The sequence below is a fragment of the Chelon labrosus genome (assembly GCF_963514085.1).
Source record: "Chelon labrosus genome assembly, chromosome: 9".
NCBI lineage: Eukaryota > Metazoa > Chordata > Actinopteri > Mugiliformes > Mugilidae > Chelon > Chelon labrosus.
In genome coordinates, this window is record NC_140359.1 from 22560600 (window position 1) to 22587739 (window position 27140).

A 27140-nucleotide genomic window follows, 5' to 3' on the forward strand; every position below is an offset into this window, starting at 1 on the left:
CAGCAAACATAAGTCAATTTTTATATTTGCTGCACAACCCCGGTGGAAAAGTTCAACGCAGCGCTGGTCACCATGGCTCGCGCAGCTGCTCACCATAAATAATGGCCTTTCTCCGCAGTGTCGAAAGCGCACTTGCTGCGTTTACATGGACCGTGGATCATGCGGTAATAATCTGAATAAAAAAAAAATAACTCCTTGTGTAACCACTTCAGTCAGAACAGACTGGCCGGTTCAGAGGGATTTTTCACTCAGATTGAGAGGAGTGGCGTAATGAGCTTAATGGGAAAATATCAGCACCCAATAAGCATGTGCCTGTGAAGGTTCTCTGTCAACAGCCTCATAACCGTGGAAACTCTTGATCTGATTTCTCTGGGTGGAGTAGATACATTCATTCCAGTTTCCAGAAGGGACAGAAAAACATCGGGGTAGTAAAACAATGAGTGTTTGAAACCAAGTCAGAATTGAGACGGGCAGCACCATGGAAAACGTGGCTCTGTCTTGGTTATCTGTTGAATCTAATTGTCAAAGTTTGGATTAGCAAGTCCTCTTCTATAATAGATTATGCTTCACATTGGGCAGAACAACTTTACACATGTCAAAAAATTGACAGTCTGATTGATGAGGGAAAACGCGTACAAAAGTCTGATCAGAGTGATCATCCATCCGACAGGTGGAGGAAAACGTGTAAAAGAGAATGATATTGGGAGCATCCCAGAGCCTGGAAGCCAGACCAACTTCCCCTCTCTACGGATTTTGTGAGGTAGAATGTTTGCTGGAAGTCACTCCACTGGGAACCGATTATGCTTCAGCAAAGATCTGCTGGGCCAATCAAATCATTCGGGGCGGGCTTTAAGCTTTGATGGACAGAAGAGTAACAAAGACGCAGTCATACTTGACATCTGAGCACTGTGGAGTTGACTTTGTTCACAACAAAACTGTTTAAAGCTTGTTATCGTGTCTGTTATAAAAGATACTGACAGCGAAATAACTTTAAGGAACGAAACAATTAACAATGATTCGAGGCATTTATCGAGAATGCCTAAATCACTTAATGTCCAGACTTGGCTGCTCTCATTGGTTGTAAGACTGTCTAATTGCATGCGCAGGTCTTAGAGTCTCTTAAATTCTGATAAGAATTAAGTGTGGCTGCACCAGGCTAGTGTTTAGCTAACTAAAAAAGAAGAAGCCTTTAAGTTAATCAGCGCATATACGCAGGATTAAAGCAGCCAGTTAATTGACATGTTTTCTAATGTATTCAGCGATAGCACAATGATTGCATATGCACCGAGCAGATTTGAATTCGCCTCGACTGATATGTGCAACAGATACAGTGCAGCACCTGCTCATTACACAGTGTTTTATAGTGTTTTCAGTCGCTAACAGTGTCATAATGTTTTATTGTTTTATGGTTTAAGCAATAATTGGCCTCACCAGCTGGAAGATACAATAAAAAAAAACTAAAAAAACGCTGTAGCGAGTGATGCTGAAAGAAACCACAGTCTGTGTTACACTCAATCGTGCTTTCAGATTTTATAGCGCTGACAGAGAAACATGGCTCCCAGACGCAAGATATTTTCTCAAAAATTATCTCTCGTTTTAGAGAACATGATGAACCACGGAGCCCAGAGAGAAGGGACTTCCTGTGGTAGTTCTGTCTACAAATGGAAATCTTAATCCACCTTGAATTGTTTTTATTTACTGCCGTGAGAGACTTAAGCTTCCCGTCGTAAAAAAAAAATAAAAATCAACTTACACTCCTCCACACTGTTGGAAAGCGTACAGGCCATTATTGAGCCCGGCGTTCTGTCTCGACTCAGCAGCTGGACAGAAGAGCTGGTGTGAAGGCTTTAGTTTGAACGTTTGCCAAGATGTTATTTGTTAACAGAGTTTTTCTAAACAACACACACACCTTCACTCACGCGAACCGCTTTCTGGCCCACGACGACCTAATGATCACCGCTCTCTGCTGTGAACTCCCCAACCCGGGCGGTGAGGCACGCAACTCGTTTGCCGCCAAACGACAAGCTTTCCTGTGTGTGTGTGTATGCGGGGGTTCTTGTTTGTGTCACGTTGTGGGGGCCAAAGTCTTGCGGAAGACTGGCGTTGTGGGGCCATGTTGTGCTTGTTGGCCCATTTTTCTAGATCTTACAACTTTGTGTTGTTGGTTACAAAGGTTACAGTTTAATTAAGGTAAGGTTGGGCATTTAATTGGGATGGCTGTGGCTTAAAGTATGGGGCTAATAAAGCATTATTTCAATAAAGTCCCTTTAAAGACAGAAACAAATATGTGTGTGTGTGTTGTTTTCATGAAACTTTGTGGACACAGATGTATTATGACTTGTGGTCAACCAAACTCAGAGCTCTTAGAGCTCACAGGAAGGAGCACACAAGGACCTGTTTAACTATACACTGAATTGTTCTTCATCATTCTCCTCCACACCAATTTGTCCATTTTTAAAAAAATAGAAATCAATCTTCTGCCTTTCAAAATAAAGATCTTTATGACTTTGCTTGATGGCTGGAAAATTATATGCATCAAGAGATAATGGTGAATCTGGCATGCTGTTCACACTGGAGTACCTTTCACTTCATATCTCGGGCATTATGAGGTCTTCGCGGGCAGCAATACACAACGACGAGCGGGACTGATTTCTGATTTTTGCATCAAAACGACGATGTTCCTAACTTGACAGGTATTTAATCAATTTAGATTGGCCAGAGACAGACATTCCTGTCTGCTGATTTGATCCATAAAAAGGCTCCTAATAGATTTTCCAGAAACTTTACGATTTCATTATGGACAGTGCTACGCAAAAGATATTTCGACACTCATCCATCATGCAGTTATATCAAGGAGGCTCCCTATATCATTCTGCAGCATGACGACGAGCCCAAACGTCGAGCCAGGGTCGTAAAGAACGGTCTTCAGTGACGAGAAGGACGAGGAGTCCTGCAGATGGTATGTCCCCCACAGTCATGATCTCAGAGTTATGGAGTCAGTCTAAGAAGAGACAGAAGACGCGGAGACGGACTAAATCACAGAAGAACTGTGGCAAGGTCGACATGTCTGCCAGGAACCTTGGATAACCAAGAACAAACGTGCCGAGGAGGACCGGTGCCGGTTTAAAGGTGAAGGCAACACCAACCCACCACACTAAAATCATCCTCAGTTCAATTTAAGGCCTGAAACTTTTGCAGATTTCTGTAAATTACAGTATCCATATTATGTAAAAGTGGTCTCTTTCCATAGATTTACATTCCACGTTTTAGTTTACATTTTAAATAATGCGCTTTAAAGAAAATAAACACTTTACTACTGTGTTTGACCCGGAGCAGAAATCTCATTTACATCTGGTATTAGCACACAATCTGTATCTGGATAACTTATCAGCCAGACCACATTTGGAGGTGGTCAGGGCTTGCATTGAGATCGGATCTCAGCCAGGTGTAAAAGCAATTCATACAGTGAGAACCCGTTCGGAAGCAAAAATAAATAAATAAACCTAAAAAAGCTGAAAGGTCACCTAAGTCCGCCTCCTATAGCTAACTGAGACTAGCTAAAGCTACAGGTAGCGTTGTCTCTCTCCAGCTGGGAATATCTCTTTTTCTGAATGTGTTTCTCACTGATATAAAATTCAATTCAAGAAAAAGACCAAATAATTTCATAGCACTGCCGGCCCCTGTAGCTTCCAGCAAAAGTTACTCAGACGGGAGAAAAGTGAGCATTTGTCGAGGACTATTTCCGGGTGCGGATTAATGCACAGTTGGTGCGTCGGTGAGTGTATTTAGGGCAGAGGTATGTTGGATTTAAACAACGTGTACACTGTGGTGCAGGAACGTGTCGCCTACAGCAAAGCAAGTGTAGCTCCTTGATGTGTTTTTAGGTAAGAATAAGATAAATTATGAGAAACGGTGCATCAGTTGTATACCGTTCGATGCTTTTTCATCGCTTTGTGGCAAAACATCAAATATCACTCGCCTGATCCTTTAAAGAAGATATATTCCAGTAGATTAGGTTTCCAGCCATGTGCAAAGAGTCTTACCGAAGGCCAGCAGAAGGTATTTGTGGCATGCCGCTCGACTTCAGCGCTGCTCTCTTCAAAGGAGCACTGTTAGATGGCGCGACAGCCCCCTTTGCTTCTCAGGTCTCTGGCAGAAGAAAGGTTGGGGTTAGGAAGGCCCTCTCCTGGGACTAAAGGCATCCACACCATAACACACTCATGTTCCGCTATTTATCAGTTGCTGTATTCATCTTTTCTGTTTTCCTATTCACACCGCTATCAGGTTGGACGTGACGCCACCCCCGCGGAAGGTCAGGATAACCCCCGCCACACACACACACACTCACACACTACAGAGTTATCTTCCTGAAAGAGATCAAAGATGCTATTGGTTGGCAAAGAAGACAAAAGGTAGCTGAGGTGGTTGACGTAGTTCAGTTAGCACGCTGATCCCTCTGTGTCTATTTTAATGGCCCTCTGACATTTAAGATAAATTCCATTGCTGAACATTAACATCTCATTAATGGGCGGAACAGGTCATAGAAATGTCTCCACTGCTCTCAACAGACGAGTTAAACGCCGTTTTCTCTGACATAAATCACTTTCAAGCAGAGTGTTTTTTAGAGTAATTCCTGCCTCGCGTGTCACCGCGGAGGCATTTAGGTGGATTACAAATTGAACTTACGTCCACACTAATCTCCTTGTTGCCAAATTAAAGACACGTTTTTAAAAATGTCTGGAAAAGTAATTCATTTTGCCAGTGTTTGAAGTTGTCTGGCACATGGCGGGTGACGATGAATTGTCCCCCAAAGAGTTAATTGATGGAGGGGAGAAATCCTTCAGGGAGGGAAAAGTTCAGTTTTCCTCCTCCCTGTCCTGTTTGAGGGAGATGTGAGTTGGCAGCGCAGGAGAGGCTTGAAGATTAATGTTGCAAAAGGGGGCTCTCACAGCCTTTCCGCTGGTTGCGGTTCTCTTGGGTGGCCCGATTGGTCTTGGATGTCACTTTTGCTACTTAATCTTGTGTATGTGAACCAGGCTGATTCAGGGGGCCGGGGAGGGCGGGAGGGGGGTCCGCTGAGCAGCAACAGGAGAGACAGACTGAGGAGACTGCAAGAATGTCACCGCTTTCATTTTTAGCACATCATTTCTTTTAGTTTTGGCCAGGTGAAAGCAGTAAATTATATTTCAGCACTTTGTAGTTCAGAGCTGATTTTAGAGTTTTTTTAGAGTGAGGTTTTAGTTTAGTTGCTGAAATTGTCACGAACAATCAACTAGACAAACTCCCTGCAGGAATCTGTGCAGTTTTATGATTAACGGAGAACATAATTTATTGGTTTATTGGTTTATTGGTTGATCGTCAGTGATCAAATGAACGTACTGTGACTTGTGTGAAAGCATGCATACAGCATATTAATCCTCAACTTCTTAATGCACAATATGTACAGCAGAGTCTATCCTTTCTTTATAGTTCGATTTTCACAACAAATTGTGTTGAACATGATTGGCAATAGAGGTAATTCTGATTCGGAAACAACTTTTATTACATAAATGTGCTTAAATATCAAATATATTAAATCTTTCTTACAACTGCAGTGATGTGACTTAAAGGGGAGCTACTGCTTTTTACAACCTAGACCTTTTTTCTGCCATAAAATACGATCATTTACTCACCCGTATATCTTTTGTGTAATTCGTATTCCTTCGGGAGATATTTAGATCTGCGTATATAGTGAGAGTGACTGGGGCACCGAAACGCAGCCTCTAAATAACGCGCAGCCGCGACAGTCGGCTTATTTACCTCTAATTTGCTACTGCTGTGGTTCATCCACAACCTCAGAGTCGGAAAAATATTCAGACATGTTGCAAAAAAACTAGCAGTAGCAAATTACAGGTAAACAAGCCGACCGTTGTGGGTGCGCACGGTGCTCAGAGACGACATCATCCAGGTCAGAAGACATCATCCGGGGTTTGAAGGTCAATCTATAGACCCTAGGTGATGATAACAGGTAACTCCGGACTCAACAGGGAATAGCACTAGCGTACGATAACAAAATACTGGTGAAATGAACGATTTTCGCGGCAGATAATGCGTTATTTAGAGGCTGCGTTTCGGTGCCCCAGTCACTCCCACTATATGGTGTACGCAGATATAAATATCTCCCGAAGGAATACGAATTACACAAAAGTTATATGGGTGAGTAAACAACCGTATTTTATGCCAGAAATAAGGTCCAGGCTTTGAAAAACAGTAGTTCCCCTTTAATAGCAACCTTTCACTACTTTTTCTGTAATAGAGATGGGGTTTAATTTCAATTTCGGGGGGAAAATGGTGCACCAAGCATCCTGAATATTATGTGATGGGATGAAGCAGCAGCTGTAAGTGTTCTGGTTAGTTTAGTTATAGTTTAATGAATGCAAAATATAGGTGTTAATATGTAAATGGAAATCTGATGGCAGTTTAGGGTTAGGGTTAGGGTTAGAATAAGATACCTGAGCAGATTTGAAGTTTTCATGGGCTGTAGAAAACGTATTAAAGGACCTGTGAGGACTACAAATTTGATCCGACAAAGATCGCCATATTTCAAACGAAAAATGACTGGAAATCCTCATTCATGTGCGACCAGATCATTAGACATCAGGAATTGGATTTGAGAAGGAGCGAATGACATTCGGCTCTAAACTACGCACTTGTTATGACAGCACAGTTGTGATCAGCGAGTTGCCATCTGTCAGGTAAGACAGCAGACATATTTTCTGCTTCTGGGTTTCTCCTATTGGCTGATCCCATTAGGGGATGTTTAGGCTCAATCCTCAGAACAACAGTAAACACAGGGGGGGCGGGCTGCCACGGGATCCCAAAACACCGCACCGGAGAAATATTTCATAATTGAATTCGCATTGGTTAAAAAAAAAAACAGATGACACGGGAAAGCTGTTTACTAAACACAAGCTATCGAGCCTTAAGGCTTTATTGTCTGTTGTGCTTCATCAGTTTTTGAGGTGTTAAAATATGTTTAATAAATCTGTAGGTGGTGGTTTCGTCTCTCGTCAAGTTTCCCTCTCAGTGCATCAAATTAAATAGTTTCATATTCGCGATGGCTGAGGTCAGGTTTGTCTTAACCGCTGGTTACTGTAAAAGTAGAGAAATACTCAGAGCTCTGGCTGTCCGTCGACCAGCTAACGTCTCTAAGCCAATCTAAACTGGTCTCTGACTTGACCTTGCCGACATTTAACCCTAATCCCCATCACCTTAAACACTATTTCTGGCTGCAGCTCTAAGCTTATTCCCACTATCTAACCCACGTTTGCTCCTGCAGCCTGCTTCCCCCGGCAGCGCTGAATCATCCCAGCACCTTCCCCTGCTTCTATTGTGACCCATTATTTTATTTTTTTTTTTTGTGTCGTGCGTGAGTCAGGCTGCGTTTTGTCATCGCTCTAAGGGCAACATTAAATTTGCACTCGACCAAATATGGCTCTGGCAGCGATCAAACCGCCCCGCGCCAAAAGTTTGGTAAAACACAGGTGTTCCCTCTCCGCGCAGCAACCGTGTTTACGAGACTGTCCCGGTGAAAGACTCGCTTTTTTTCTCCTTTTTTCGCTTTTCGCATGGAAGGTTTGTATTTTGAGAGCTGCAAGCTGCCCACATAGTGTCGTCACTGGAGCCGCTTTCCCCGTAAACTGTTTGGATTCAATGAGCTAATCCACCTACAGTGATTGGCTCGGTGCCACGCGAGCGCACCAAACAGACCATAATGTATAAAGGAGTGCATTTATAGGCGGCCATTAAATATTTACCACGTATTAGCGGCTGATTAATCGCCCGTGGGTCCGCGCCCACCGAGCCGGATTAAAAACTAGCATCAAACGCAGCGAATGGAGCGAAGTTGCTGTTTAATTTCACTTGTCTCATAGGAAACTGGCCCTTCAACAAGTTCCTCCTCAGATCTATGCTCCCTGACACTTGGGCTTTATGTTGATAGTAATTCAAAGCTGACATTTGCACTGCATGAAAGCTTCACCACCTTCTCGGGCCAGACCACAGCTGTACTCGGCACATGTTCCTCCAAGAGAGAGCGAGAGAGAGAGAGAGGCAGTGCATGTCAGGGCCCTCCCTTTTGTTATTCCCTGTTTTGCAGAGCCGTGACAGTAAAAGTCCACAACAAGGAACGGCCGAAGCCTCGCGTCTGTCCGTCTTCAAAGAGTTATGACAAGAGAGAGTCACTAGTAAAAAGGGAAAAGTCTGATAGCCATCAGCGGGACGGGGACTCTAGTAAACGGAGCGCAGAGTCTAGACCACTTGAGACGGGCATGTTAAGGTCATGCTCATAAAAGTCCCCTACACACGGCGCTCCTCGCGGGCCTGGAGGGGAAGAGCCGGGGCAAGGAATCACCTGCACAGATGGGTCGGATGAGCCGCTGCACCGCGAGCTGCTACTGGCCCCCCCCCCATCACGGGGAAGGCAATAGGTTTCATATGTGAGTCGGGGCTCGGCGTTAAATAACTCACAGCAGACTACAGTGGCTGCGTGCGGTAGGTATTTTTGGAATGGAAGGGCAGGGCGGTTACCTTCAAAACACGGGCCACAACGAGACAGAGGTGTCATCGTAAAATAAAAAAAGAGAGGGAAGTGGTTGAGACTGGCGGCTAGGAAATAAATCTTAAATTTTTAAATAGTTCCTGTATTTTGAGTTAAACATGCAGCGGATCCTTCACTGGCCACCACTAATTGACCTTTCCTAGGAATGCAACACCTTTCCCTTGACTGACATTTGCTTTTAGAGGCTCCTGTGGGATGGGGCAGTGGGCCGGTGGAAGGCGATAGCGGGGTGGGTGGGGAGAGATCCTCTGGAGATAAACCGCCGTGCCCCCCTGTCCCTCAGACAACAAAGAAAGTGAGTGATGTTTGTCTGAAAACCAAGAGCCGCGATCCCTCTTGTTTTGATGTGTGGGCCACCTGGGATGCGGGTCTCCATCAGCACTCGGGCCCGAGGAGAGAGGAAGGGAAACAGGACTCACACAGATCTCGTCCCCAGGACAAACAATCTGAGTGACAAGGCTGCCGGGGATCCCACGGAAGTCACCCAACAGACGGGGCATTCAAAACACGCAGGAAAAACAAGAGGCGGCCACAGAGGCCAGAGGAGAATCGCACAGCATGGTTTCCGAAAGGTTTTGGAGGGACAAAAGCTTTGAGTTGATCTCATCTCAAACTCACAAACACTAACCTGAGAGGGTTTTATAAATGGATTTTAAAGCTATTACCAGTCACTTCATACATATATTTAAATAAAACTCATTGCTCTAATCTACGACCATATAAAGAATCCAGAAGTTCCACTACCTGCGAAACTTCACATTCACTCCCACTGACCTGCTGTGGGATGTATGAACCAGAATCTGAGCCGGATGGCGTCTGGGAAAGAAGACAGATCTCGAACTCTCACCAGGTCAAATCTGTTCCAACAAATCATCCGTGATCTTTTTTTTGTTTTGTTTTGTTTTTAAAAAAAATAAAAGTTAAAAGCGACAGTGAGTTATCGTTCACCTTTCAAACTAATGCGAGTTCAGACTTCCTCGTCCAAGATAGGTAAAGGAATAACCGCGGTCTGGTTTGGCTCCTAATAATCAATTTCCACTTGTTATTAAATTACATATTCAGAGTAATTTAATATCCTCCAGCGTGCATATGTTTCTTCATTTTTTTCTTTTTTTTATATCAGGCATAAGGAAGTTTAATCGAGGCTCAAATTCAAAAGAAACTCGAGTGGGGGAAATCAAGACAAGTCACTCAGAGATTCATTCAGCTCTTGGAGAGATTTTGTGAGTTTAAAAGCTCCACCATAGACCTTCAGGGTCACGCTGCAGCGGGAATCTCCTGCTACACGTAGGAAAACACATTCACATATATATTTAAGATGTGAAATAATCGATGCATTCTCATTTTAGGGAGACTGACCCTCGTTTGCCCACTACATACCATCCATCCACTGCTGCTTTTCCATTAATGCGTCACGTTAAAATACAGCCGACACATGAGCCTGACAGCTTCAGGGTGAAGCTTGATAAATAAACTCAAGGAGAACGCAGTCAAGACCGTCATATCTGGAAGTGATTATTTACTCCAGGGTCCATTTCGTCACCAGGTTACATCACGTCGATGCATTTCCGTCACTCGTGTTTATTTTTCAAAGGGGTGTGTGTGTCAGAGGGTGCTGAAACGAAGAGGAAACACCTCGGATGAACCCAGAGGTCCCGCCTGATAACGGGCCGGTGTCTCACACGTAACTTGAGTGAAAGCAGCGTCAAAAGCCGGGCCTCTGCGCTGCGTCACAGCTCCAGGGTCCCGAGGAGGAGAGCTCTCCCTTCGGGCCCCCTCGCTGTGAGCGTCCCGCGCGGAGCACCGGCCCGTCGGTGCGGGCGGAGCAGGGGAACAGGGCCCAGATGGATGTCGGGGGGCAACATCTGTTCCACCTCCCGGCTGGGCCTTATCAGCAGAAACGCTGCCACACACGCCGGACGAGAGAAGACGGAGAGAAGGAGGCATTCTTCGCAGAGTTTAAGAAAACATGCCCGGCTTTTGTTTGTCTTGTAAACGAAAGTTAGGTTCCCTGTGTCCCCGGGGTCACGCATTTGCATTTCACAAAGCTCGAGAGGGTTTATTTAGATGTGTGTGTGTGTGTGTGTGTTAGCATTTGTTCATACCTCTGGTGGGTCCTCATGCTGTGGCACAGTGTTGTCCTTATAAACGAAGCTGTACCTGGCAAAATATGAAAGAAAAGAAACGTCTCCTGATCAAAAAATGGACAAAATGAGTCACCAAACTCCAAAAACTATATTATATATACGATGGTGACGCATGATTCAACCATTTGACAGATAAAGAGGAAAAGCAGCAGCTGTTTAGATATGATTTATCCTAAAGTCAGTCATGTAACATAAGACACTTAATGTTCTGGTATTGTACTCTCGCACAAGATCTATCGCTCTTGGCAGACGTTTGCGGATTCATCACATGTTCCCTTTGCTTTTCCTTCCCTCATCAGATGCTACATGATCTATACACGACAGCAGAGCTTACATGATGGGCTCCATCTCTGCCTGTTTCTGATTACCGGAGGAAAGAAATGTGCAAGTGCAAACACTCTCAGACAGCTACCACTTGACTGTTGAGAGTTATCTGTATATATTGTGGTCGCGCATGCAGAAGATCAATTGTAGCTAAGGTTCTCTAGGTTTATAAACCCACATGGCCTCATCCTCTACTTCCTACACTGTGAAATGATGCGTGCCCCGGAGCGTTCTCATGATCTCCTGTTGACTGTAAAGGGTGTGTGTGTGTGTATGTGTGTGTTTTACACGGTGTAACCAAGTTGCAAATGAAGAAAAGGACTGACGCTGATGCGAGCGCAGCGCCCGTTGACGTCAGAAAAATCAAAACCCCCTGAAAAAGACAAATGATAAACTGCCTCTTCGCACGTTGGATCTTTGCTTGTGGTTGGCAGGTCTGAACCCTGTTGCGTCAGTCCAATTTGCTTCTGTGCAGCGTCTGGCTCAGTCATTCTTTAAATGGCCTTTCTGCATGTTTCTGCCTTTTGTTACAAATCAAACCTTCGCTTTGTATCGCTGCCAACCATTAGGCTTGCCATAGATTTTTAGATTTCTCAGCGCTTTCCTCCCTTCAAGGCAACCGTTAATTATCATTTCAGTGAATTAAAAAAAAAAAAAAAAAAACAACGTGCAGAGACTTGAATGTTTCTTCAGATACTGTATCCACTCCAGTAAACATCATGTCTCAGTTATTGTTGCTTGGTAAAGCAACAGCAAGCGCAGACTGATTGGAAAAGGCTGGACTGCATTAAAACAACAACACTACAACTGAGGATTAGAAGAGTCTGGGCGAACGCCGAGCCAGACAGCAGCCATTACGCAGGTAGAGCAGGTAAAGGTCTCGTGTGGGAGGAGAGGACAGGCTGCATCTTTTTTTTTTCCAGAGGAGTAAAATCAAATGTACAGACAGAGGGAGATAGTGGGGAGCAGAGGAAGAGTGAGGGGTCCCCTTGCCTCTCTTGGTTATCCCAGGAGGGCCGCTTCACCGAGGTCCCGGCCTCCTCCCTTCCCCCCGGGGCACCCTCGATGCCCATGCCGAGCATGTGACCAAAGCGAAGCAGAGTGAGACAGAGAGATGAAATTTAAAATTGCAAGGGGAGAAAAGGAGGACTTAAAATAAGAGAGAAAAAGAGAGAGCGGCGGGAGGAGGAAAAAAAAAATAAAAGGGGGGTGGAGGGGGCGGGAGAGAGACGAGCGCAGCAGCCCATGGTTTGTCTCAGGGCTGCAGCAGCAGCTTCCAGAGCTGTGCAGCAGACTGAGGAGAAGCACGTCTGCCCCAGAGGCAGAGACTGGAAAACAGGATCAAAGAGTCGCCAGGGCAACCTGCATGACACACATTGTATTAAAGCCACACGGTTAATTTGAAAGAGAGGGAAGAAGGGCAAGAGGAGAAGAAAAGGGGAGGCAGAGGTAGCACAGAGGAGAGTATATTTATCAGGAACTCCTGTCTCACTCGGTTAACTTTCCACTCAAAACTTTCTTCAGCTGTTCCACTTTGACCGCTCTTCTTTTTTTTTTTTTTTAAACTTTGCCTCGGCTCCACCGGCTCATCTGCCGTTTCCTGATTATCCTCCAGCTTCTCCGATTTCCACAGGCCGCCTTAAATCACAAACATTTTGAAGAAAAATATGTCCAGACACATTAAAACGTTAAACTCACTGCCTTTAGACTTTACATTATTACGTTATTTACTGTTAAAGCAGACTTAAGAATCCCGTCTGTAAATTCATACCTTGTTTGACTAAATTTCTTACTCACACAAACACAACTGCACAGGTCTGCAGATACTCTGTGAAGAGAGAACAAAGCAAATATTTATACTGCTCTAACAAACTGAGAAACGGTCAACCATACTCCGATATAAGATTACACATTCAAATAAATGTGAAACTCAAGATAAAGAAATGTTTTCCTATATATTAAACGCTATAAATAAGCAAATATGAAATTTTAATTACCAATTTGGACAAAATGCAAAACGTGAGTGTTTTAAAATAAAATGTGTGTGAACAGAGAACAGAACACTGGTAATAATCCCTAGTCAACAGATTTATTTCGCATTTACGCAAAGAAATGGACTGATCCACTCAGTTCTCACATCAGGTACAAAAAGTGATTCAATCTCTAAAAACCTGACAAAAATACTGATCAAAACGACAACAGAAATAAGAAGCGCGCACACACACACACAGAGAGAGGAAGCGTGAACACGTCTTGGCGACAACCACACACCTGTGGCACATTGAATTAGACCCATTTCAGAGGCGTGGAGTCTAAAAGAGGACGGCCCGTCTGAGAGGAACGAGCGCCGAGCAGTAACGGGAGCAGGGAGTGGAGCTGGAGTGGAAGGGCAGCGTTTGGCTGGGACGGGATGAAGCGGGGCAGGGGTACGCGATAAACTGCAGACAGGGAGGGGTCTTCAGACAGTTGGAAGGCATTAGGGTGTCGGACAGGGACTTGTCAGATGCAGCTGTTGCTGCGCTTGATTGATAGTTTGTATTCCGCCCTGATGGGAGGCGACTGCAGCAGCCACCAGCCAGTGTTCAGAGGGATTATGTCGAATTCAAACAGAAAAAAACAAAAACAAACAAGACGTGGCATTTGCTGAATGCTGAAAAGACACATAATCCATTACATCTCTACCGTGTGGGCGCGTCCAGCCCGGTCAATCATCATCAGTCTTCTTCTTTTTTTTTTTTTTTTTGGTCGTTGATTTGAAAGAATTCCTAAATGTGACGTAAGACATATAAAAACTCTAAATGCAGCTCTACGTTAACATACAGAGCTATAAAATATATATCCTAGGTTGCACATTTATAAAAGCATTCAGGCTTGTTCCCGCGTTCTCCAAAATGGACCAACGTCTCCATAAAGTCACCTTGCACGCAGTCACATTAGTAGTACGTGTGTGTATGGCTGCACAGGAGGATACACAGCAGTATGCTTCGTTGCATGTACATAATACTCCATGAAACACTCAGATTACACTATTCAGATTATTAGATATTCAGACACGGCGTGACGCACCGATATGTAACTACCGTACATATAACACAAGGCTTCGGACTACTACGCGCTCCGATCGCACAACGTCGTACGTTGTTACTGAGTCAAAAGGAGAAACACACTTGACAGCCATACAGTACTTCTCAGTGGAAAGAACCATACCCACCCAAACATCCTGCAAAGTAATTAGTGGGGATGTTAAACATATCTACAGACAACCTGGGCTCCCGTGTGGTTGTGTGTGTGTGTATGTGTGTGTGTTTGTGTGTTAGTGTCCAATGATGACTGGAGGAATGCCATACGTCCCAAATACCATTGATGAAATCACAACGGCACAGACAGTAGTAAACAAGACTTCCATTGTTGGCAAAGTTCAATGCTTTTCTCTTTTTTTTTTCCGCGACAAACTGCTTCACACTCGGTGGGTGTCATGGCGGCTCTCCTCCGTCAGGTTGTAGTGGTTCGACTGTGCACGGCTCCAGTTTGAAAAACAAAAAAAACAAAAAAAAAATAGGGGGGGACCACAGTGAAGGGAGGTTAACATACAAAGAGAGAGGCCATCATCTGCCGTGTTTTCTTGTGTGTGCATGTTTGTGTCTGGGTGTGTGTACATGGGCACCAGCAGGATGTGGTGGTGGTGTTTCATTTTTTTTCGTCGCAGCTGCTAACGTCTCTTAGCATTAGCAGTGTTAGCATCATATCCTTGCAGGCTCTGTGTCTTTGTCCTCCAGCAGGCTAATGAACTGACCGAAGCTGTCCTTCACCGCCTCCATGTTGTCGGTGGAGCTGCCGTCCAGGATCCAGCGCTTCCCTCGGGCCAGCGGCTCCAGCTCAAAGTACTTCTTGACCTGCAGCCAAAAACACGGCGTGGTGAGTTTAAACCGTAGCGTCACGTCAGATATTCAAAACATCAAAACATTCAGTTCATTAGCATGACAGTAAACCTTTAAATGTTATATTTTGCTGCAAAACAGCTTCGCTCAAATTCAAACATTAAGTTTTAAATAAAAGTAAGTAACTCTAGTCTCAAACCATGTGCCATACGCAGCAAACAGTCTGCACACCATCATGAACGTTACATCAGATGAATTCAGCTCAAAACCTGCTTTAAATTCAGTTTTTTGAAAGGTTTCACTTCATTCCAGCCAATTAGGAGCGAGAACTGGGTCTAAATTTGCCGTTCTACCCTTGACCAAAGTGTGAAGTAATAAATCAAATTAACAAAGTTACGTAGAATAAAACCAAACGAAACAAAACAGTCCTTTTAACTGAGAAATATATGGCCTGGCACTGCTCTTTGTAACAGTTGATTATAAAGTTCATATGTTGGCTTTTGGCAGCTCTTGACAGTGGGGGTGCAGTTGAGCTTTGGGGGAGAACCAGAACCAGCTGCTACGTAAAAACAAATCTCAGCAGAGGGAAACAATGTCTTAGACCTCCACTGAGGGTACTGCAGGTTGTTAGGGTTTCTGACATTTTCAAGCTGAGAGTAATGGAAGCAATTTTTTTATTTTTTTTATTTTTTTTTGCCCGATGTGAACCAAGTTCAGTCGTGTCCTCCCGAAGAACGTACAAAGACCAGCATGTACTGCCAGCAGTAATGAGAAAACAAATGCAGAAATGCAATTAAACTATAATTATTAACTTATTTACTGAGCTTCATGCTAAGTTTGATCGCTGCGGTGGTAAATGCTTAAACGAATATGTATCACATAGATAACGGCTGGCATTACCTGACTAGAAGTTTATGGATTACTTATGAACAGGTGACAATAGTAAAGTCTTCGAATCGGGTTTCCTTCACACAAAGAGGACATTAATCAGTCCCTTAATCAGTCCCTGCAGAAATACCTATGCTACAGCATTTATATATGAAATAAAGGCTGGTGGCTGCAGATATTCTGAACAGTGCAAGAAAACAAAGAGAACTGTGCACCCGGTAAAAGCCACAGAACCCACAAGGATGCCCGTCACACAGTCAAATGACTTTTCAACTTCAAGTGAAATTGCTTTTGTCTAGACCGTGCTGGGCTGTCTAGCTGTGCCATGGTGTGTGGCATGAAGAGGATGGAGAGGAGGAGGAGGAGGAGGAGGAGGAGGAGGAGGAGGAGGAGGAGGAGGAGGAGGAGGTGTATTCTTTGTGTCTGCTCAAACCCAGCCAGCCATGCCAGCGAGTGGGAGAGTGAGTGCCGTCTCTGCCCCCCTGAGCTGAGTTTCTGTCCGGGTGTAATGTGAGTTTAATGACAGATTAAGTCACCTCGGCCGCGTTTGGCTCAGAGGCCTGGCTAGAAAGCCGAGTGGACCCAAACAGTGTTAACAAATCTGTCTGGGTAACATGAGCTGCCCTAGTCCAGGCTCTAGCCCCAGACCTAAACTGTAGACGATGCGGCTGGCTGCCTGTCTGGCTGGCTGGCTTACTTGTCTGCCTGTAGCCAAGGCCCTCTTCTGGAAGACTCTGGCCCCTGCACTGGCAGACAGTCAAAAGGCCAGAAGTGACCTCTGTGCAAGTGCAGACAGGCTCAAGCTTCCCTCACTTCCCCTCCTTGCCTAACAGGGCAACAGAACACACCCAGGGGCATCTCAGCGTGGCAAATGCCTTCTTCGGCGCTATGCAACAGACAACTGATCTCGCCAACGATACTAGACGACTTCTACAGTTTTCACTGCATGCCACGCACTTGTGATGACACCAGCTGTCTGTGATACCAAAGAATCCCCCGTTTACTTAATAGCGGGCTGATAGGAACACCTTCACACCGGCCACATTTTATTGACGGGGCATATCCATTCCAGAGATTTTAATCGCACGACAGACGGACAGGACATGCTGCCCGAAAACACCGTCTCTGTGTTACATGACCGAAGGAACCCCATGACCTAACAGCCGGATGCTCCATACTGGCAGTCAGCAGTGTGGCCCAAACCAGTTTCTCTGAGATTAAGTCCTCCTAAGCACACTTATGCTTGCTTAAGGAATTGCGTGAGGCAGTGGGATGGGTAAGCCACACAAGACGTGGGTTGCCAGATGGCTCCTAGGATGACCACTGGGTCATCCAGTCTAGGTCATACAGACCGGGGGCCTCGCCTTGTGCACGGGAGAAAGCAGCTTATACATCCATAAGGGTGTCAAAAAATCTTTAATCACTTGTGTTTGTGTCAACTGCATTGCCGCCGCTGGCAGCCAGTCATGGTAGACAGCGGTCTGTACTGTAACGTGCAGAAACGTACAACTGTTCAGCAACAGCCCTGAATAATTAGAGACCTGCACGTGCTGAAGTTTATATTCAATTGTGCAATTGAGTTGAGCTCAGAAAAAATATACATAAGTGAAATCTTGACGTATTCCACCTCCTCAATATGAAAAGATTAGATCTGATTTACAGTCAGAAGGCCTCTAAGCTTACAATAGCACTGCTGCAATATTATACAGGAGGTTCATTCAGAGGGCAGAAGGCCGATTTAATGATAAACCAATTAATGATGGAGGATATAAATCAGTGTTTGAGTATGCAACTGATTTAACCACTGATTGAGGGAGAGGCGCCGGCCAAGTTGTTCAGGTTGGGAAAGTATGTTAAGGTTCATTCCTGTCATCCATATTTAGGAAATGTGGGGAAAAAAAAGATAATTTTGAAATTACGCTTCTAGGAATATCCAGTTCTTTAAAGACACATTGTTAGGTTTGACTATTTGTGAGTGCGTCTGCAGGGAGTGGCTGAACAGCTAGTCAGCTAAGCTTAAGCTTTGACCCTGGCAAGCTTACTTCAGGCTCCTTAAGACAGCGGATGGGCATGTGTGGCACATGCATCCAGCTGCTTCCTGACCCACGAGAGCTTATTACATGTGATGGCCACTTTTGGCATCACGTCAAGACAAGAGGAGATCCTGGCAGAATAAAAAGAGCTTTGACAACTGTCTACTGCCGGCAGAGCTCTGCTCCGGCCTCCTGACCAACCAAGGTGTCTGAGGCCAAGTCCGAGACATGCAGGTAACTTGAGGTACCCCTACAGGAGAGAAACCCCCCCAGACAAATGCATATCCTTTACAAATGTACATCCTCTCTTCTGCAGTTGAAGAATTCAAGTAGAGTGCAGGTACAATAAAATAATCTGTCCATAAAATCAAATACTTTTCCACAATGTGCCAATTATATTTCTCTTTAGGTTCATAGGTCGAACGTCGGATGATCCCAGCACGGACAGTGCAACAGGTTTCCAGCCTCACAGGGACTAACACGCAGATACAGAACAAGTTCCCTCTCTCACATTTACACCTATAGACTGTTCAGTCCAGACTGACTTTGTGCTTCTCTTTCAAACTTCCCAGAAACCCAGCTAAGAATTTATTTATAGTTAAGCTGAAGATTTAACCCGTTCACTGTCGCTTCACCAGCATTGTGGGAAAAAAAAACTGCTCCCAAGATAAAAAAAATTAACAAAATGTAATTTTTTACTGAGATAAACTGACTTAATTATGAGATTTGCACATTGAACGTGCAGCCCATTATGATCCACCTTTGTTGCAGTGAAAATTAATTAATGTTTGTGTCCTATAGTCCGTTTTACAGTAGCAAGAGTACAACGGCAGAGGTTCAATACAACAGAGTAACATTAAGATGCCGTGTTCAGGCTATTTCTGATAAAAACGCTTGCTGTGGTTCAACGGTTATGAGCTATTCACACATATTAAGGAAATCTAAAGTCAGTTCTGGTACTCTTGCGGAGGTTAACGGCAAAGCCAGATGGAGCATATGCAGGTTTGTTGGACACACTCCTATACTGGAGATAAGTAACGTAAAAAAGAAAGTTAAATGACCTGTGCTGTCAGCTCTCAATTTCTCATCTAGGGCAAGTTATTTAGTCGAGTCTGGCTCTTAACGGGCGGCTCAGGTTCAAGAAGTCTGAGAAAAATATCAAAATTAAATTGAATAATATCAAATAATACTAATAATCTCTTCCTGTTTAAGTAATAAGATCATAAAAGGAAGAGCAGGAAATGTTGACTTGAGAGGATTTTGCCTTTCAGCTACGTTTCAAAAAAAAAAAAAAGTCCAAATCTAAAGAGAAGCTGATAAAAAGACAGATATGTTATCCTTCCAACACAGCTTTCCTGCAGGCTACTATCCAAACTCCCTCGGTGATGCAAGGAAAGCTTTACTCAATAAACTCATTGGAGAACCAGTGATTTCAGCCTTGAGGTTTTCATTTGGATAAACCTCAGCAGAGGCCCCATTTAAACAGAAATAACATCCTTCTTTCAAAGGCTGCTTAAGAGCATGTGTGCATAAAATGACCTGTGTGAAAGTCGGCGGAGAGTGGTCACATATCGTCTTTATATACTGCAACATATAGGTGTGTGAATATGTGATATAGTATACGTAATATAGTTTAGTACAGTATAATATAGGTTTAAAATGACACCCTCATAAAATGGAAGATTTGGGCGTTTGTGCCAATATGTGCCGTGACCACGCGTCTATCAAGCTTCACTGTCTTATGTCAAAACCTCACCGCACGAGTAAGCTATATAACCAGAGAAGGAAGCATTAGGGGGTCTCTGAACTAGGGAAAGTGGCATACTCAAATATCCAAGACAATCAATTACACCTTCCCTTGACATGTTGGCCCCTGTGAAGATATCAGTCACTTGGAAAGTGGCCCACACTGGCGACTGCATTGAAATGGGAGGGTAATGTGAGATCCACTCACCATATAATAGATATGCCTCTGTTTGCTTTTCCGGCTTAGCTAAAGAGCCTTAAAGACATGAGAAAGCCTGGAGGTCCCCAAGAGGGGAACACTTAGGAAGCCTGTGAAAAAACAAACATTGCCCCACAAACTGTGGGAGGTGTCAAATGAAACAGCCCACTGGCCAGTAAGCAAAACCGAAAGCCTATTTAAGCAACACCTTCAGTAATGGACCCAAGAGTTTGCCTCTGAGGGGATTGCTGTCCTGGGCCTTCTCCAAGGAAGATAATGACCTGATCATCTGTTCAGTGAAAGTATTAGAATAGCTTGAGGTGAGCCACATAACATCGTAACCTTTTTTTTTTTTTCCCCAGATGATGAGAAGTCTTATGCTGGGAAAGCTTGCAGGTGGCACAGCAGAAAGAAGATCATTAAAACCCATGTCCATTCTAAACTACCTCTGCCACGTTGTGCGCCAATTTTTGTACCTGCACACTAACCAGGTTGCCCAACATTGGACAAATTGCCTGAGGGAGCACTAAGCAATGCAAAGGACAATGCAGAATCATGCAGTGGGTCTGCATGCACGACAAACACAATAACTGTAAACTTAAAATTTGAGCAAACAGGGGAGGGAGTGGGAAAAAAAACAAAGTTGTGGACTTTTGGTTCAGTCCTTTAATTTTCTGTGGAAACTATCCAGGCTAAGTCTGCACGTAGAAGCGTTGGGGCCATCCTGGAACCGGTCCAGAGTTGCAGAACCGTTGGATGAGGGATTCTGCAACAAATTACGACTGAAGTCCCCGAGTCGCAGTGCAAAACCTGAGCAGCCTTTAGATTTACTGTCCTGTTCCACTCAGGTGAGACCACGGGTCGTCCCTTGGGCTCAGCTCAGTTCAGGTTCAAAGCGATTCACTTGCAGTACACTTTTCTTCAAAGCCAGCTGACCACTGCCAGATCAGAGCCGCCCTCAGACGTGCTGTAAATCTAGGATGCACAGGGGACATTCTTACAGACTCTTTCAGCGTGCTCCTTGGAACAATGCTATTGCAGTTAACTGCGTACACAGTGATAATGTTATTTCCATATAGGCATGCATTCTGAAAGTACGGCTAGAAATGTGCATGAGAAGATTCCCATTTGGACGGAGATCAGGTAGATCTTCTCGCTGTCTTTTTACAAGCACCAAGGCACTTTTATTTTATTTTTCTTATAACAAGTCAGATGACTTCCAAAAATTCTGGCTACCTCTTGGGTAAATGACCCATGCGCAAAGTCTGGGAGGGGAGAATACACACTCAGAAATACTTGAGTGGAGGATTAAGAAACTCTGTAATAGTTGTCAGTGTGATTATCCTGATAGATTGTATTGACGCATCCAGATCTTCATGGGAACAGCCTAGAATTTAGGCGCACCTAATACCATGAGGTTTTGTTGAACACTACCATTTCAAAATACTTTTAGTTTCAGGTGATGACATCATTTACTGAAGGTAAAGAAATCCATCTATGTTACAGTCTAGACTAATGACTGGTGTTTTCTAGGGTGTGGGTTTGAGCTAAGGGGAAGGGAAACATCCGCCCTCTCATGCAGGCTCGCAGAATAATTGGCAGATTCAGTAGCTGGAGCATGGCCCTTTCACCAGGGGTTGACCCGTAGGCACTAAGCATGGTCTGTGAGGGTGGAATATCTGGGGTATGTGTGCAGTGGGGGGGGAGATGGGGTGCCCATGTTTGCCTTGCCTTATTACAGATTTACAGTAACTCAATTTATTAAAAGCCAAGAGCTCCCTGACAAGGAACATCTGGCCTATGGGTCTTGAATGGGTGAGCTGGCATTCTGCCCACGCTCCCTGCTGCAGGGGCCAACGTGCCAGCACCTTCCCTTACGTCCACCCTTCCTCTCTCTCTCTCTCTCTTTCTCTTCTTCTAGTGGAGAGAGCTGCCTTGCTGTAGCAGCCCACACAGCAGGCCCTCAAAGCCCAGGAGGTCTGTCACAAGCCACCCCTCCTCTCTGCCCCCCCACCCCCCCCGAGGACCCCCCTAGTGGGATCCTCCTCCCCTTTCACTCGGAGGCCCCCCTTTCAAGCTCCAAGTCCTGACAGTTGACCAGCTTGAAAGCTGCAGCAGGCCCCTGCTTCAACCCACAGCACGCGGCATTGCAATCAAAGCGCTCCCCTTCTACAAAAGATTTAAACCGTGCGTCAAGCGGGAGTCTGTGCACGCACGCAGACACAACAACCGTCTCACACGTAGGACAAACACGCATAGCTATGAGGCCATCGGATTTTAAATTCAGTGTGTTACTATTCCTTTTCATAATCACACGGTTATATGTCTGGTACACGTCGTGACCTGTAAATATTTTCAACCACCCAATGGAAGACGAATGGGACAAAAGACTAATCAGAACACAAAGGATACAAGAAAACCAAAGTTTATCCGTTCAAAATACGCATATTTCTTGGCGTGTCTTCCAGCCGTTTCAAGTAATTAATTAGGGTGTGCAACACTCAACACACCGAGTTTACATACCTCTCTGATCTGAGCATCAAAAGTGAAACTGATGTGGCGTAGGAAATGTGTTAATTTTATGCACAATTAATTCTCTCCCTTAGACAACTCCTTCTGTCTGGTTTCGATCACAGCCCAGAGATCAGAAGTGAACACCCAAAAGCTGTGGCCCGCCACAAAGGAAGGAACTGTCAAGGACGAAATCTGCCCCATGTGCTCCTTCGTTTACAGTGAATTGTAAATAAACCCAATAATGCCACTCAACACTGGGGGCATTTAGGAGGTGAGGAACAAAATTCCCGCACAGCCTGGAAGTAACTCTTGCAGGAGTCTCACACATTTGTAAAACTGTGCCGTGCCATCCAGCTTTCAGGCAGAAAATCTGTCATTTTGAGTTGTGAAAAGGGTACATTACAATAGATGAAAAACTCCATGGAAGAGAACCCCCAGAGATTCCCAGCGTTTGATCCATGCGAGTCAGCAATGGAACCTGGGGGTCAAATCACATGCTGAATAGGCTTTTCGGAAGTCTTGTCCTGGCTAGTGGCGGCCGGTCGTCCGACCCTGCTTGACCAGCAGACAAAGGAAAGGCCACGGACCACAATTGGAATGGGGGGAGTTCTTTTCTCTTCCAGTGGAAAGTCCGGTCCTGAATAGGGTCTGGCGGGCTGAATTGCGTTCCTCACCGATTTTGAGAGTGAAGACCCACCGGGGTCAGGGTTCAGCGGCATTTGACGCGGGCTATGGGAAAAGGCGAGCACAGTGCCCGCGCAACCTGCTGACTGCCCTCTCACCCACGGTGCCCCTTAACCTCCCAGAGGGACAGACCACCAGACCAGGGATGACAAGATGAGAAAGGCTGCATGGGTGGGAAAGGGAAAGAAAACGGAGATGAAGGTGGGCGGGAAGGCTGCGCTAGTGGGATAGACAAAGATGTAAGAGAGATAAACCATCAAAGAAACAAGACGTTTCTAAGTAACTTCACATATTGCGCTTCCAAGGTCTAGCGCACATTCTCCAGAGGGTAATCAATATGTGCTGCTTGACTGGTTTTCCAACTCTCGCCTCCCAAGGTGGGATGGATGCACTGGATATACGTCCCCTTACGTTGAAGGTCTGCAGTCCTTTTTTTGTAATCACTCACGCACTACACATGCAGACAGAGGTTAAGAGGCGCTGTGGAAATGTATGTTACAGTACCCCTAAAAGTGGCTCGCCATTTATCAAAGACTCGGATAGATTTACTAGCTAAAACATCTGGACTCGCAACTCTCCCCTTCGTAGTGGCGCGGCTAGATCTGGGGCCACCAAACAAGGCTGTATGAAAATGTAAGGATTTGAGAATCGAGCAGAAGCCGGAAACTTTGTTCCAGACCGAAGCAACCGCCTAGGCAAAAAACTTCTCCTGTCCCGTTTGTTAATGAGCAACACCGTTTCAACAACACCCTGTTTTATGACCGGCAGGAAATACTGATGACACCCGTGGCATTAGATTCACAATGAAACTCAATGAGAAGGGTAATTATGTCAGAGAAAAGCAATGACAGGATGACACAACATCGAAAAGGATAATAAAAAAAACAGCTTAATTATAAGAGTTAATGTTCTGTTGGAGAAATCCAGCTGTCAACACTGTTTTTTTGTTGTTTTTTTTTTTTACCGGAGAGGATAGAGTCATCTAACTGCACATGGCTGGCTGGAGACACCTCTTAAAAAACCATCACGCGCTGCTTTACATGGAATGTCACACTTCTGGGTGCCACACAGTTCACCTAATCAACTGACAGGAGGAAACGGAAAACACGCTCTTGAGCTGCGCAGCTTTATGAGAACTGTTTGCAAACCCCTTTTAATTCAATGCATAATTAGTAAGGTTAATCTTTCCAGAGCGCAGAAAATAATATTTCTGGGTGTTCTCCGTGCGGCTGAACCTTCAAAGCAGTGCAGTATCGCTGTCCGATCTCTGTCGGCTGACTCAGCTTGTAGGTATTCCAAGCAAAATGATTTGTTCGTTCGCTGTAAAAATAACATAAACAGCGATTATTGCACAAGCACGTGTAAAAAAAAAAAAAATTGTCGCTACTGGCGTCCACAACAGGAAGTTAGAAATTACTCATAAAACTGAACATCAAAAGGAAGCTCACTCTGGAGCTGGCACTTGTATTTTATATCTCTAGGGAAGAGTGTGACCTCGGTTTAAAAGCCAACACCTTGTAAAGAAAAGTGGGTGTATTAATCTTGGTTATACGTAGACAGTAGAACATTTTTAATGTTAATGCAATAAAAAAAATTAACGTTTCTGATGAGAAAAGCTATTACACATCAAATATTATCCCTGTCTGTGCACATTTCCCAGATTATTGCAGTAGAAGTAAACCTATTCAAAGCTATCAGCATGTCCAGTGCTAACATGAGCTTGGCTTTCAGAGCATTGTTACTGTGTGGTCAATATGTTTATATAATGTGGCCACAGAGCCATTTTGCACTCGGCTGGAAATGAGGGACACGGCTCAGCAAGGGCACCTGCTCTTCATCCATTTTTCCACTGTAGCCAGCAACTCGCAAGTCTGGGGTTGGACAGGGGAGCTGAGGGCGGAGAGGGGGGGGGGGGGGGTGGTGGTGGTTGCTGACCGGCTTCAGTCTAGACGGCTCAATACGCAGTTGACTTTTTAAACCCGCTTGTCTGGAAAAAGAGCAGACGTGAGGTAAGAGGGGGGTGAGCTGCAGCAGAGAGAGAGGTGGCGGTGGTGCAGTTTGGCTGCCACGGCCAGCGGGGCTAGACTCGCTAGGAGCGAAAGAGAGAGAAAGAAAGAGAGAGAGGGAGGGGGGGGGGGAGAAAGAGAGATGGTGAAAGAGAGGAACAGACAGAGAGAGAGAGAGTAAGGAAGGCTATCAGAGAGAGCTATCAGAGTCACTGGCTGTGGCTCCATTGTCAAGGTCAGTGAGCCGCAGAGTAAAAAGTCACGCCACCTGACCCCCTCCTCCTCCTTTTCCTCCACCTCCCCTCCTCCCCTTTGCCTGTCTGCTTTCCTGCTGTTCATCTCGTCCTCCGGCTCAGCACCTCCACCAGTCTCGTCTGCCCGCTCAGCATTCAGTAAAGAAATCTAATCTGTGTGGTTGCAAAATGATTCTGTAGTGATGCCGTTATCACGCGAGAGTTAGGTTACGATTAACGGAGATTAAAAATAAATAAATAAAAAAAAGAGTTAAAAGAACAATCCACCTGCACAGCATGAGACGCTGACGTAATATCGGAAGGCTTCCTAATGCTTTGGTGGTCTCGCTGCTGATTCTGCGTTTAACTCTGCACCACAGACCTTAATGCAACAGCTGGACCTTCAAAGCTTAGAGCACATCCATCTATCGTCTGGCAACGGTAAAACAGAAAGGTTTTATTGGGAAATTAGTGGAATTTAAAAAGAATGTCTTTTTGAATTGCTGACTGCACTTGGGCTGCAGTTTTATATTAGTTCCAATCTTTGGCAGTGTACCTGATAAAATGATTTGAGTCTGCACAATGATCTCATCTTTACAAGACTGGCAATGAGCCCTGCTGGAATTTCTCTTAATTATTATTCTGCAGGGAACAGGAGAAAGATGAATTTGGCCGGCGTTTACTTTCACAACATTACTAAACTCTCTTAAGGCGAAGACAAATCACCGAAGAATACGGACATCTGCTGAATCATTTGACGAGGCAATCCGTATATCGAGTGTGATTAGACGAAGGGAGGGAGACGGGTCGCTCACAGACTTGCCCCTGTTGGTGATTAAGAGCTGACCGCGGCTCGTTCCGGCGATGAGGTGTGTGAAAAAACAAAGGGCAAGCCGACGCAACAGTAACACGCTGTGCAGTGTGGAGCACGGCATCACTTTTTGTCGTGAGCATCGGTTTTTTAACAGAGCAGACGAGTTGAGCAAACATGCCCCCTCCTAGGCCTGTTAATACCACCAGCACTTCCTTCACTTAAAAAAAAAAAAAAAGGACAGTAAACACCCATCAGGACCCATCACGACTTTTTCTAACAAACAATAGAAAATCTGACATCATCACATACAATAGCACCTCGCATTTGTGAGCTTTCCTTTTCACAGAGCTGTGTCGGTGTCATAGAGGCGTGTTGTGTGATGATGAATATGAATCTTTTATTTATTTCTTTTTTTTTTTTTTATGAGAGAAGTGCTTCTGCTTTTACTTAAAAAACTTAATACCACGCCTTTCCGTTTCATTGTCTGACCGGTCCTTTCTCAGAATCGACCTTTAAAGACTTTAAATTATGCTTCACCCTTCAAATAAAGCACAGTCCAACTGAACACGACTGCGTCCTACGAAATCATCAAGACATTATCATTCTGCTAAATATCCAAATATCTCAAAAAGTACATTTTCTAGGGGTGCACGATAATTATCGGTCATTCCGATAAGTCCGATATCATAACAAATGGGCCCGATAATATATAATATATATATTTTAAGTCAGTACTGTGGTGTGAGTGGTTGCTTTAATCAATCGCTCCAACTCCCACATGAGACCTGAACGGCCTGAAGTGAATGCTGCGTTCAAGTGGCATCGGTATAATCGGAAAAACAACATTCTGGCTGAAAAAAATCATTAAAATACTCCCTCATGTCGGAAAACAACTCGTCAACTCGGTCATGATTTTGGTAGTAGCTGCCATTACCCAGGATGTTACACATAAACCACAGAAACATAAAAGGTCGGAAAAACGACTCTCAAACCGGGAACGGGGAACTTCCGTCACCACTTGAATGCAGCACAACGTGCATACGTTTGTAAACAAACAACATGGCGGCAGCGGTGG

The 27140-nt window shown here is 44.7% G+C and overlaps 1 protein-coding gene across 1 annotated transcript in view; it reads right to left on the reverse strand.

Annotated features, from left to right (window-relative positions):
* Positions 1-13143: 13143 nt before the first annotated feature.
* Positions 13144-27140, reverse strand: part of arl15a (ADP-ribosylation factor-like 15a) — a 94464-nt gene continuing 80467 nt past the window's right edge. Inside the window, exon 5 of the mRNA XM_084551901.1 lies at positions 13144-14963. Coding sequence (XP_084408027.1) covers positions 14811-14963 — 153 coding nt within the window. The 3' untranslated portion in view covers positions 13144-14810. The remainder of the gene's footprint in view (positions 14964-27140) is intronic.